At 41.1% G+C, this 14,501-nt stretch overlaps 1 protein-coding gene across 10 annotated transcripts in view; it reads left to right on the forward strand.

Annotated features, from left to right (window-relative positions):
- NEK1 (NIMA related kinase 1) overlaps positions 1–14,501 on the forward strand; it is a 231,528-nt gene that overhangs the window by 156,363 nt on the left and 60,664 nt on the right. For 9 of the 10 annotated variants that reach the window (XM_060301363.2, XM_060301362.2, XM_060301361.1 and 6 more), the window contains 3 exons: positions 8,931–9,062; positions 10,922–10,987; positions 11,071–11,299. In XM_060301363.2, coding sequence (XP_060157346.1) covers positions 8,931–9,062; positions 10,922–10,987; positions 11,071–11,299 — 427 coding nt within the window. Of the gene's footprint in view, positions 1–8,930; positions 9,063–10,009; positions 10,109–10,921; positions 10,988–11,070; positions 11,300–14,501 lie in introns of those variants that run through there. The other variant, XR_009564445.1, reaches the window with a different exon arrangement.

Below are 14,501 nucleotides of genomic sequence, written 5' to 3' on the forward strand. Positions count from 1 at the left end.
ATTCTGGCCGTCTGCATAGCACATGAAGGTGATTGTGAGAGGAAGGTAGCCATTAAATACAGTGAGGAGCTTATGCTTAGTGCAGATTAGCCTTATTTTAAGAATGTGATCTGTTACGCAGAGCTGCACGGGGCTTCTGAGTATTTGATGACAGCAGCCTGCGTGGTGACACCCTGGAGTCTTAGAGGTGGGTCAGTGCTCCACGTCTGTCCCCTCGGTGTGCCTGCAGAGGCCCTCACTGTGCTGCCTGTATATACACCTTGTATGGTTCCTTACACAAGGCGGAGTAGATGGCTGTGTCATCGTTCATGTTGTGGTTGGCACGTGGGACCCTGGAAGAGCACCTTGATCACTGGGAGATGTTTCCTTTTCTCCCAGTCACATAGGCACCGCTCAGGTTTGTGATTTAGAACGTCACACTTCTAACAGCTCAAGTTAGTATATCTCAGAGAACGCAAGCATGAGGTTTGTCATTATATTTCTTTCCCAAAATCTGCCCTTGGTGGGTTGAAACATAGCCCACAAGCATGTTTAAACGTGGTCTTGAGCACATCTTGTAGGATGGTTTTCTAAAGCGCAGTTCCCCAAGCAGGCTTCCTTTCCATCACTTGTTCCTCACTGTGCTGCCCGTTGGGTGAGGTCGTGACCCCGTCATCTAAGCTGTCACAGCCTGGTGCCCAGTCTACACACTTCTTCGCATCAATTCAGGCGGCATGTTGGTGAATGTCTGCTCCTTGGTTAGGTCAGAGACTGTGTTTTGAATATGATGACTTCCTCTTTTATTGCATTTCACTCTTCGTTGTGTATTTCATGTCTGTGTTTGTCCCATTCTTCGGACACAGGCCTATAAGCTTCCCCCAGGGTGGACACACTGCCCTCATCTTGGCTACCTCAGAATCTTCTCTCCTTAGTCTTGCCATCTAATCTCATCCATCTAAATAGACACATCCTGAGGTCACTTTGGAATCATGCTCTCTGAGCCAAGTCTCACTGGATATTAACAGAGTTCCAGAGGTCTCTGAAATATATGTTTGACATCAAAGGATTCAAGAACATCAAAGAGAATCAGGATTCCACTTATGCCGAGGAATCCTCTGATGATCTTCCTGACATCAGGCTGGCTTTCCCCAAGCAGCAGGAGCAGAGTGTCCTCAGTTGGTGGAGGAGGGGAAGGGGAGCACCTCTGGAAGCACTGTTAGGTGTTATGTTCCAGCAAGTGTACTTTACAGACTGTGTCCAGTGGTGGCTTGGCTTTGAGCAGGTGCTCTGCATTCTTATCATAAGACCTTTATTGCTGGGCAGCTGCACACGTGCACAGGAGCAATTCTGACTCCTCAGATGGCAGCTGGAGCCCGGCCTCTTCTGCCAGAGGCTGCCCTAGACCTCATACACCCACCAGTACACTTGCACGAGCAACCACATGCTTATAGTACAGTCCAGGAAAAGCTCCCGTAGAAGTCTTGGCTGTCTAAGCCATGTAAAACCAGTGTAAATTTTTTTAAATTTTAATGGTAGATCTGTCTTAGATAGTTCTAAAGCGCACACAAATGACAGATATTACGGCTATATTCCTGATAGATAATACTAGTTCCTAGTGCAGCACAACTTTGTATTTCCTCATGTTTTTTCACAAAGGGTTTTACGGTGGCGACATTAATTAAACTGTGGCAGTGAGCCTGGCTTTTGAGGTGCAACAGGCAAGCAGCCCCCTTTCGTTTGGGAGAATTATTTCATTGTGTGCACTTTTGGAAGACCGTTGAACAAGGTGCCCTGGCTTCTCCCAGCTGCGGCACAGGCCGGTGATCTAAGGTGGACCAGCTGGACCTTCTCCAGGGCGTGAAGTTTGAGCAGGTTGGAAGTTGGAGTTGATTTAATCAAGCGAGAGAACCTGGTGAAGGCAGGAGTGAGCTTCTGCTGCCAGATCCATGCAGCTACCCCGGCTCCTGTTCTCTTCTCGTGGAGGGCTTCCCTTTGCTTTGTGATCCGCCTACAGCTCTCTTCTCTCTTCTCCCCGCTCCCCTCCTCTCTTCCAACTCCATCCCCCGCATCTCCTTCCCCCAGAGTTAGTTTCTGTTGCTTTCAGCCAAAGAACCTTAACAGATTGATTGTGTATCGTGCTCTGCATGGGACCTGGCGAATAGCAGCAGCAGTGAGTTCACCAGGAATTCTGTGGCTCGTGCTGTGCAGAGCTGTGCTGGAGTGGTGAGGACAGCGGCAGGCTGGGAGTCAGGAGACCTGGGTCTAGTCTCAGCTCTGCCAGTTAGTTAGCCTGTTTGGGGGACTGCCTCAATGTTTGGGGGCCTTGATTGCCTCATCCATCTCTAATGTTGTTGTGTCTCAATGTTGCCTTGAAAAATAACCTTCACAGTGTAAGTACTTAGGTCCAGTTTAATCTACAAGAGTGGATAAAAGTTATTTTACCAAGTAATTGTTTGAACAGGAAGTCTAATTTAGCACAAGCTAGATGTATTATAGGTACTTATGTGTCCGTTCCTACTCTAACTCAGGAGTGGCTAACATGGTATTTCAGGTTGGGCTTAGCATTATTCCACTCCCGGAAATGTGCATTAAAGGTTTGATTGTATGTATGTTGATGCATTTTTACCCAGTAAGACCACCTATCTTTAATTGGATTCTTAAGAGTATCCTTGATCTAACAAACGGTAAAAATCACTGCCTTAATTATTCGGATTCTTTAGCATGTATACCCAATTTTATAAATTTTTCTTTTTGGCACACTTAATGGTAAAAATTGTAGTACTAAATAGGACTTTAGAATGGAGAATGATTTTCATGTGTGATGATAGAGGTTTTCCACCCAAATAACAATGTTGCTTTTCCCAGGCAGCGTATATGCTCATATTGTAAGTAAAACATACAAGGAAGATAGGTTCAGTTTTTTAAAACGGTAGCAGTGTATTTAGTAATCTAAAATTCAGTGAAAAATAGAATTAGGGAAATTCAGAGACTATATTTTGAGTACGAGTTTCTTTTGAATTGCGTTGAACCCTTTCTTGTGTATTTCATTTGTGTTCTGTCTTTGTCGTGTTCTCTAGAGCTGCCACATAGGCCTACAAAGCCTCCCTTAGGGTGGACGCACTTACCCTTCTGGCTACCTGGGCCTGTTCCTATTCTCAGACATGCTTACAAATGCATTATAGTAGTGCTAGTTCAGAAAAAAAATTCAGATACAAACACTTACATGTTTGGTACTTCAGAGACAAGGCTTTGAGAAGTTAAATACGAATTTGCTAACATTTGGCCAAGATGTGTCTTTAGGCTACATAAAATTATGTGTGAACTTGCTCTGTACTCAAAATATTAAATCAGGGCATTTAATAAAATTTTTCTAATATACATTAAAATCTTACTAGTCATTCAGCATATAGAGATGAAATAGTATTTATATTTATACTTCAATAGTAGCTAAACTTATAATTCCATGTATTTATAGACCTGGCCTCAGTATTTGGTGAAATTTTTAGTTTTGTCATTAGGTGACATTGCTGGTTAATTTTTCAGCAAATAGTAAAACTAACAGATAAAATAGAAGGAGTTTTACAGTGATAATTAAAAATCTTGTGGAAATATAAGCAGTATGAAAAAGTCTTGAATTTATTAACCTGATGATAAAATAGCTAGGGGAAAAAAAATCTTCTAAAGCAATTTGTTTCTTAAACCTGACTTATGAAACTTTCAAGTCAGTGTTGACTTGTGCATTAGTGTCCTAATGCAATTTTGTTTTTTAAACTTTGAATTTTGAAGAACTGTTACAATAAAGTAGTATTCTAGACATAACCAGGTGATCAGTTTGTAACAAAATTGGGTTATTTGTTTTTTGTTTTATGGTTTTTTCTTCTATGAAACTTTGTTTTGTTTTCTTAATTAATTTTTGTGTTGTTTTACCATATTCAGTCATCTTTCTGAATTAAGGGCTCAATCTAATGTTTTCTCTTTTGACAAATTTAAAGATACATTATTATCTTCTATCTCAAGGTCTGGTTAATACTGAATAGCATTAACGTTTCTGGCTAAAAATAATATATCCATGATGTTTACACAGAAGGCCCAAGTTCTCCTGCGCTAGTAAGTTACTGATGTGTGTTACCTTGGCTTATAAAGGTGTTACCACGTCTCGGTAGTTACCCTGAATTACCCTTAATTTTTCAATAACTGAATTAGTTTTGTTATAAAGTATTTCTAAGAGTCAGTTGGGTGTTCTGTTTGTTTTTGTTCTTTGCTTTAGATTTCATATATCTTTCTTTGCTTGTTTGTTATCTCAGGTTCTTTTGCTATGTTTAGCTTAGCTGACCCGGGGAGAGACTAGTACATGTTTGATTATAGAACGTAAGCGTTTCCTGAAGGCTGCAGACGATCCTTCTTATAAAGGTGCCAATGACTTTCTTACACAGTGAATCAGACGTCTTAGAGACTCTGTCTGTACCAGTCGTTAGCCATATGTATGGCAGCAAGACAGATTTTAATATACTACAGAGTAGAATTTTAATAGTCATGTGTGAAACTTTTTCTTCATTAAATTGCCTTTTGTTGATTAAAAGAAAAGACTTCCTTTCAAAGATGAGTAGCGTGCAGAGAATTTAACAGAGATAGTCCTGCTGGACTGAATTTGATTGTCATTGGTCTCAGGCCCTGTTTAACTCATAGCACTTTATCAATAAGCAGATTTTTTTTCTGTTACTTGAGGTTTCTCTTAAGGTTGAGACTAATATAGGAATGACTCTAATATATTTTACAACTTAAGACTATAAGGTCAAAATAAAGGGTTTTCAGTCCCTTTATATGTGACTTTTGCCATTAACTAAGGACAAATTTGCTAAGTATTCCATAGAGGTTTTTAAATTCTTCTTAGGTCACATATCTCCAGTTTCAGAGAGTTGTGCCAGTGTCTTGTTTAAATTGTATAAGAATTATGTGTGTGTGTGTGGATAAACATTAAAAAGAACTATAGATAAATGAAGTGCAATTAGCCAGAGCAGGGGTATATGGGTGAATTTTATTTTCTTTTATTAAGAGTTTCCTTAATGTTCTTATTCTAGGCAGCTGACCAGTGATTTTGGGAATGACTTTTGAGATAGTCTCTGTAAGCATCAATGAAAATTGTATCGGAGGCTGAGAAGGGAGGTTGGTGCTATTCTTGCTTCAGTGAAATTGGCTAAATTCATATTATCACTCTTGTTTATTCATACAATTAAATTACTCTTGATCACTTTTTTATCTTAGATTTTTAAAAATTTGTAATGTAAGGTATTTGTGTTTCAGGTTTCTGCTTCATACTGACTTCTATAAAACCTTTGCATACGGTGCTAACACTTTCATTTCTGATTCTGCACTGATAGGAGGGTTTTGTTCTGTGCTGTGCTCTAGAGATCAGAAACTTGCTTTGTGTAAACTTCTTCATCTCGTCAGGGACTGAAACCGGATTCTGAGTGTTTAAGGCAAATAACCCTATTTAATGGAAACTAAATAAGTGTTTGCTGAACTATAATAACTACTACTATTTATTAGGCACACCGCTGTGCACTTTACACATTTAATCCAGTGAGTACCGCATTCCCATCTTAGAGAGGTTTGGGGTCCAGAGAGGCTAAGAAACACTGAGGGCAGGTGGGCCAGAGCTGTGGGCCCCTCCTGCCTGTGTGCACTCGCGGGGCTGTGTGCGGGGCTGCCCGACCTCACACTCTTTCCCTGGGCTGGAGTTCCTTCTTCCCCAGAGCATTGAGCACACATCTGCCCACTTTATTTCACTGCAGCATGCTGATTGATTTATCTGTTCCCTGTTCTCTTCTAGTTTATAATCCTTTCAGAGAAAGCACTTTGTCATCATTTTGGTTTTTCCTCCTTTTTTGAAAATTGCTTACTGCAATTAGTTCTGGTCTATTATATACTGGGTTTTTTCCTAACTTGATTGAGCTGTAACCCTCAAATAATTCTCAGATTCTCCAATCAGTAATTACTGATTTAAATAAAATGGCAGATTAATTTGTTTCCTTCAAAGTAATCATCTAGGGAAGTAACATACTTTCTTAAAAGTGCTGCTATTTGATCAGAGCCAATTGACGTATGCTTATGTTTCCTCAGAATCTATGGTAATAAGACAATCAAAGTTTTAACACGTTTCTATATAATTTTTCAGGTAGATAATACTCAGTTTTGTGAGCTCTAGATGTTTTTTTAAGTTATTTATAATAACATTAAATATCAGTATACTTCAACAGTGCTGAACTGTGGGATTAAAGCAATGTTTCCATCTTCCTCTTCTTGTTTTAATAAGGACTTTATTTTCTTTGGAGCATTTTTAGGTTCACCGCAGAATTGAAAGGACAGTGCAGAGATTTCCCATGTGCCCCCTTGTCCCCCACATGCATACAGCCTCCCCCATTATCAACATCCCCCACTAGATGGTACATTTGTTACAGTGGATGGACCTGCATGGACACATCCTCACCGAAAGTTCATAGTTTACAGTACGGTTCATTGTTAGTGTTGTGCCTTCTGTGGTTTGGAGAAATGTGTAATGACATGTATCCATCATTATAGCATCATATATGGTGTCTTCAGGCCCTGCAAGCCCTCTGTGCTCTGCCTGCTCATCCCTCCCACCCACCCCCACTCCCTCACCAGCCCCTGCGACCACTGATCTCTTTACTGTCTCTGTAGTTTTGCCTTTTTCAGAATGTCATATGGCTAGAAACTTAAAGGATGTAGCCTTTCAGACTGACTTCTCTCACTCAGGAACATGCATTTAGGGTTCCTCCTTGTGTTTGCATGGCTAGATACCTCATTTCTTTTTAGCACTGAATATTCTTCCATGTATGTACTGGTTTTTTAATCCATTCATCTTGGTTGCTTCCAAGTTTTGGCAATTACAAATAAAACTTCTGTAAACATCTGTGTGCAAGTTTCTGTGTAGACATAAGATTCCAACTCATCCTGAGTATATGCCAGGGAGCCCAATTGTGATTGTATGGAGTAAGAGTATATTTAGTTGTGTAAGAAACCACCAAACTGTCTTCCAAAGTGGCTGTGCCATTTTGCGTTCCCGCCCATGTGGACTGAGAGTTCCTGTTGCTCCACATCGTTCAGCAGCATTTGTTGTTGTCACTGCTGTGGGTTTTAGCCACCATAGTAGGTGTGCAGTGGTGTTACCTTGTTTTAATTTGCAGTTCCCTAATGGCATATGATGTGGAGCATCTTTTCATAGGCTTCATTGCCTTCTGTATCTTCTTTGGTGAGGTGTCTGTTCAGATCTTTTGCCCTCCTTTTTTTTTAATTTATTTAATTTATTTATGTTCGACTGTGTTGGGTCTTCGTTGCTGCGCGGGGGCTTTCTCTAGCTGTGGGGAGCGGGGGCTACTCTTCGTTGTGGTGCGCAGGCTTCTCATTGCGGTGGCTTCTCTTGTTGTGGAGCATGGGCTCTAGGTGCTTGGGCTTCAGTAGTTGTGGCATGTGGGCTCAGTAGTTGTTTGCTCATTTTTTAATTGGGTTTTCATATTTTTGAGTTTTAAGAGTTTTTTGTGTATTTTGATTAACAGTCCTTTGTTTTTATTTCGTTTGTAAATATGTTCTCCCAGTCTGTGGCTTGTCTTCTCATTCTTTTGACAATGTCTTTCACGGAGCAGAAGTTTTTAATATTGATGAAACCAGCTTATTAATTCTCTTTCACGGTTGTGCCTTTGGTGTTATATCTAAAAAGTCATTGCCAAGCCCAGGGTCACCTGGATTTTCTCCTATGTTATCTTTTAGGAGTTTTATAGTTTTGAGTTTTACATGTAGGTCTGTAATCAATTGTGAGTTAAGATCTGTGAAGGGTGTAAGGTTGTTTGTTTGCCTGTGGGGGTCCGGTTATTCCAGCACCACTTGTTGCTAAGAAGACTGTCGTTTCTCCACTGAATTGCCTTTGCTCCTTTGTTAAATGTTAGTTGACTCTATTTCTGGGCTCTGTTCTGTTCAGTTGATTTGTTTGCTCTACTTTCATTAGTATCACACTATCTTGATTAGTGTAGTTTCTAGTAAGTCTTGAAGTCAGGTAGTATCATTCCTCCAACTTAGTTCTTCTCCTTCAATACTGTGTTAGCTATTTCCATCTCCTTTTGAGCAAAACAGATATTGGTGTAAAATGAAAGTACAGAAAAGTAAATATTAGAATTGGATTACTGTCTTATGCTTAGAAGATGCTCAATAAATATTGTGTTTGAAATATTGGTATTTACTCAACAGAAATTCTTGTTTACTGGTTTGAAGAAGAGATAGAAGTTGGGAGTGACTTGCTGCCATGTTCCTGTGAGCATACTGCGAAATGCCATTTCCTTATATTTACTGAAAGTTCAGAACATCATTTCACATTGTTTACAGAGTCTAAATGTCAAGATAAAAGCAAAAACATATATGAATATAACAAATGGTATTTTTAGTGAAGTAAATCTTGTTACCTGTAATTTCTTTCTTATTTATGTTGACATTTTTATAATCAGGGCTCTCATGTTGGGTAATTGATATTCAGACTTTAAGACTGTGCCAAACTTGTAGAATTTGCAGAAGCATTTCTTTTTGAAGTATAAGATTAGTAAATAATCTCTTTTTTTCACCAAATTTTATAATGGATTAAAATTAGAGTAAGAGGACTAATGTTTAATCTTTTAGAAGGCTGTTTGTGAAACATTGTTAATGCAATGGAAAGGAGTTATTTAGTACCACATGGTGCATGATTAGGTTTACATGTGAGGCCAGAGATGTTTCTCTGTGTCCGCTGATCTTTCCCCAGCACCTAGTACATTGCCTTTTGCACAGAAAAACTTGAGGAATGAAGAAAACTCCTTGTGGTTAGAGTATGTAGACAGTGACCTTATATACACCATTTACCTCTTCATGCAAATATGAATTCCCCAATGTACTTACATTCTTTGTTACAGTTGGTGGCCAAAGGAATAAAGAACTCTGATGTGTCTCCACCTTCAGGACAGCAGGAAACAAGTGGCTCTCCATCAAAGCAACAGATGAGACCTGTTATTTCTGTGACTTCTGCTTTGAAAGAAGTGGGTATGGTAAGTTTCATAAAATCTAGAACTCCTCAAAGTCAAAAGATTATTAAAAGGATTAAATTTAATGAAATTACATTAATTCCTAATATCCCATTAAGTTTTTCTAGGGAAAAAATTACTTCTTAAGATTTTCATGTGTGGTTTACTCTGAATATTGGAGGCTCACTGGTCTTAGGTTTTATATCTAAGACCACCTGGTAGGTAAGAATATATTGAAATGATTCTCTTTTTTACTTTAAAAGACTGTTGGACAAAAAAACATATAGAAATGTATGAAAAACAATGCAGAAAATGTTTTTATACCCTAGCACTCACAATTAGCCAAGGTTCACTTTTTAAACAAATAATGTCTCTCTGGTACTTAATTAACTCTTGGAATAGTGTCCAGGACGTGTACATGTATTTAAAACTTTTTGGCATAGCAAATGTTAGAGGACTCAGCATAATTGCACTTAATTCATCAATTATTTCTTTAACCTTCTACTTTTGAATCTCTGTCATGTCATATGGATAGTAAAACAGAGAACTGTGGGCAAGTAACAAGTTTAAACTTGGAAGTATGTTTTGGGCATCTCTCTGAAATGTGAAAAACTCTGTTCTGAGGTTCAGGGAAAGGGGCTCATGGTGTGGAATTTCAGCCTAGAGCTCCGTAGGCAGAGGGAAGAGTCCGAGTCATATTACACATTACCCTGATTCTGTCCTTTCCTGGTCGTTGAAGTCTGCGCCTTTTATTTGTTGAATTTCGCGAAATTTTTGCAGACAGCACTGACGTTATTGGCACACCAGTCTTTTACAGCCTTTGTGTTTATCTTGAAAATAAGATTGAGTGGGAAATACCAGCCTTGGTCACCCTCAAGGACTTGATATAGGAAGCCACTGTTGCTCAAGCAGGTGTAGTCTCTCTTCTCTCTGGTAACGAGCGTGTGCTGCGTTGTTCACTCCAACTTCAGATGCCCCTGTGCGGGCCCTTCCTGGTCCTCAATCTCACATCCCACGTAGCTGCTCACCTCTCTGGTCGTAGCGACTGCTAATGCCTGCCACTTTACTGGGTAAAATGCTCTTTGTCTGTTTTACATGTATTACTTTAAAACTGACCACTATTTAATAATATTTGAGGTAATCCATGTAACTAAATGGTTTTTCTTTATGTGTCTTCTTGCTAAATATCGCTTCCTTAAAACGATGAGAACCGCTTTTCCTTGCCCTGAGTCTTCCAGATACCTTTGCTTTCGCAGTTTTCATAACTACTAATTTCTTCTTTTCATATATTTACAAATTCTAGATCGTCTAGATTACTCTGATTATACTAATCATAAAACAAAATTTATTTTATCCTTATTACCAAGGACTCAGAACTCTTTATTTTTACTCTTTGCTTTGGGAGAAAAACCAGTTCTCAATTATGTTTAGTAAGTAGTATGGCTTAATAAGAATGTATGTACCTGAAACATAAAGACAGCTTCAAAATAACACAGCCTGTCTTGAATTATTCATCCATCAAAACTTCCCTAGCTCTGAGTATGTGAATTAATTTTTAAAATTTCTACAGTAAATGTAAAATTACCAAGAATCAGGTGCCAAAGAGGAAGAGAATATAGTTAAATATGTGATCAAGCAATCCAAAAATATGACAAATAATTGAGAATTGGCTCTTCTAGTATATATTACATCTATTAAATGATAATATGTAACTATTTCTCATTGCTGATAATGAAGAAAGCTGTGTTAACATTTTACAGGAATAAAAAGATTGACAAGGAGCATGAAATGTTAATGAAAACAAAAAGTAAAAATATCAAAAATTTTAAGGTGGACTTTTAAAATAACATTATTTCTTACTCTGTCACTGTCTGTGTTTAAAGGACAGAAGTTTGACTGATGCCCAAGAAACCTCAGAAGAAATGCAAAAGACTAACAGTGCTATTTCGGTAGGTACAATTTTCAAATTTTCTCTCTCAATCATTTTACTTAATCGTATACCTATTAAAATACAACATTTTAACTGTTTCAGAGTAAGCGCGAAATACTACGTAGATTAAATCAAAATCTTAAAGCTCAAGAAGATGAAAACGGAAAGCAGAGTCACTCTGAAATCGGTGCAATAATTGTTCACGAAGACGCCAAAGAGCAGGAAAAAGAAAAATCGGTTTCATCGGATCGCAAGAAATGGGAGGCTGGAGGCCACCTGGTGATTCCTGTGGATGAATTGGCACTGGACACGTCCTTCTCTGTGACTGAAAGTGCGTATGAGTGTGCTCGTGTCCTGCCTGGTGCGGCCCGGCATGCTTAGAGGGGCTGAGAGAGGCTGGGAGGGTTTCTGTAATAGGTGAAACGTGGAGAAGACGATTCAGCTTTCACATGGCAAGGGTTTTCCACAACAGTCTGTAGTGTGAGAGCGGGAACTAGCGGCGCACGTTTAAATTGTGTTACTGTACTTTAGGCCTTTCTCCCACGTTAAGAGTCACCTGTTAGCAGGGGTAGTTCTTGGTGAGAATCAGAGTAGTGAACTTCAGCAAAGACCCAGAAGGTCCTGTCGGCATTGAGCAGGGGTGTCGAGAGGGTCTCACGCAGTGATCCCTTTGCGCAGTGATGATTCCTGAGCCGCTGCCCTTTTCTCGCGTTGTTCCTGGCGCTGGAGGTGCAGCAGGGAACCAACAGACACACGTGCTCGCAGGGGGTTCACTTTCTAAAGGGCCGGTCTGTCCAAGCTAAGTAAGTACAGTTCTACGTGAGTTTTCTGATGGACCACTTCGGTAGAATTCTTTCTTGTGTTGGAGAACAGTCCACAGGCTCCACAGCAAGCAGTTCTGTGTTGAGTCCCACTACCCGCCACACACACTCCTGAGCAGTGAGGACACCACAGTGGGTGAGACGGAGCTCCTCCCTGAGAGCAGAGCGCGTGTCAGGGCATTGGTCAGTCGCCAGGAGGTGGTTTCTGGATGGCGTGGCGTGCTGAGGGCTGAGACGCACGAGCTGCCCTGAGCCCAGGACACTGGGGAGAGCCTGGGACCCTGGGGAGCCGATGCAGCTAGCGCGGATGTGAAGGTGAGAATCCCCGAAGCCTCCGGTGAGCGGGCCCAGAGCACGGAGAAGCCGCAGCTGGAGCGGACCGTGCCTGCAGAGGGCTGTGTCCACGGCCAGGTAGGAAATAGCTTAGGTTTCGCAGGCCGCGGAGACTGTGCTGCCGCTTCTCCACTCCGACACCGCTGCGCAGGAGCAGCAGCAGGCACTGTGCAGAGGCACTCGTCGGGCTGTGTTTCCAGGATGGTTTTTTTTGTAGGGACACTGTGATTTCATAAAATTGTCTGTATATCTTCTTTCTTCTCTCCAACTTCCTCTTCTCCTTTGCTGTCTAGAGTGTTCATGATTGCTTCCTGGGGCGTTTTTATAACAACTATCGTAGAATCCTTGTCAGATCACTCTCGCATCTGTGTTACATTGCTGTCGGCTGCTAGCAGCCACCTCCCAAGAGAGTTAGGATTTTCCTGGTTCTTCTTACGCTGAGTAATTTTGACTTATACCCTAGACACTCTGAATATTCTCTCACAAGGCTCTGGGTCTTGTTTACATCTGATGGAGAACATTGAGAGTTTTGCAGTTGGCCCAGTTAGAGTCAGGTCCTGAGTTCCCATCTGCCTTCTGTGGCCTGTGCTTTCAGAGTCTGGCAGTGCTGCTTTGACTTGTCCGGCTGTGTACCACGTGGTGACTGGTCTGGGACCTGGGTGTTCCTCGGTCTGCTGGCTCAGTTTTCAGTCTTTGATACACAACACAGGATCAGATCCACGTGTGCACAGGAGGTGAGCTCAGGTAATAGCAGTCAACTTCAGGAGGTTGCCTTCTGGAGTTCCTTTGTCTGCACTGTCTCCCCGGTGTTTTCTGTCTCTGGCCCTCTGGTCAGAAAGCTGAGGCTCTGGTTATCTCACTCTGCCCTGTGCTTGGAGCAGGGTGGCCAAGAGCCGGAGGAAACAGCCCTGCTGTCTGGGTACCACGTCTCCACCAAACAGGACGGAAGCGTCCTCTCCCCAGCTTTACGGGCTCTGGGTTCTGATTACCCGTGGCAGCGCGTGGGGGCTGGAAAGGAGGCAGCGGAGGGAAGAGCGAGAGATCTCACCCTCTCTCTCTCTCCAGGCGTCAGGGTTCCCCGGCGCGGCCCTTGAGACAGAGTGGAAGGCCCCTCCTAGAGCTTCCTCTGTCCGCAGCCCAGTGCCCTCCCTTGGGTTCCTGACTGGGGAAAACGGGAGGGGGGTGGAGTGTACCACGTGCTGGGGGCGCTTTGAGGTTCTGTCTTCTTCGCCCCTCCAGCTGCTGGCTGCTGCTCAGCGTCCCGTGCAGCTGCTCCTGTGCGGGTCCTGGTCCTGAGAACTGTGTCAGTGGGGGCACGGCTGACGCGTGCTTAGTACTCCCATCTTCCCAGGAGTCAGAACTCCTGTTATCCTTTAGACGTGTAAATACTAGGAAAAAAAGCGTTTATTGTACTTATCCATGTAGTTACCGTTTCTGCTGTTCTTAATTTCTTTGTTTAGATTTATGTATCCATGGTATCACCTTCCTTCTTTTAACATTGCTTGCAATGCAGGTGATAGATTCTTTCAACTTTTGTATATTGAAGAGTATTTTTACTTAATTTTATACCTTATTTTTAAATTAATATAGATTTAATTATATTATTTTATAAGGTTTAAATTTTTTCAAATTTAAAAATTGTGTACCTTAACTTTTAAAAGATGTCTTCTCTGGGTATAGAGTTCTAGGTTGGCAGTGTCATTTTTGAGTGCTTTAACGATGTTGCTCTGTCGTCCTTTTAATCGCGTTGTTCCCGACAAGAAATCAGATTTACCTTTGTTCCTCTCTCCATAACATGCTGTTGTTCTCTGACTGCTTTTAAGACTTGTGTCTATCACTGGTTTTGAGCAGTTTGACTGTGAAGTGCCTTACCACAGTTTTCTTCATGTTTCTTTTCCTTGGGGTTCACTGAGCATCTTGGGTCTGTGGTTTATCATTTTCATCAGATTGGAAACATCTTTTCCAATATTTCTTCAGGTATTTTCCTGTGCTGCCTCCCGGTCCTCTGGGGGCTGCAGCCTCACGTGTATCAAGTCGTCCCATAGTTCACTGATGTGCTTTTCATTGTTTAAGATTCTGTTGTTTCCTGTGCCTTTCGTTCTGGATAGTTTCAAATTCACTTACTTTTTTCTGCATTGCCTAATCTAGTATTAATCCCATCCAATGTATTTTTCATCTCAGATATTGTGGGTTTCATCTCTAGAAGTTCGATTTGGGTTTAAGTGTCTGCCATGTCTGTACTAAACGTTTTGATCATATGGAATACAGTTATAAAAACTTTATTAGTGTGCTTGTGTGAGAATACTAATGTCTGTCTCCATTCTGAGTCCATTTTCATTGGTTAATTTTTCTCCTTATTGTGGGTCACATTCTTCTGCT

This window comes from Globicephala melas, chromosome 6 (genome assembly GCF_963455315.2).
Source record: "Globicephala melas chromosome 6, mGloMel1.2, whole genome shotgun sequence".
Taxonomy (NCBI): domain Eukaryota; kingdom Metazoa; phylum Chordata; class Mammalia; order Artiodactyla; family Delphinidae; genus Globicephala; species Globicephala melas.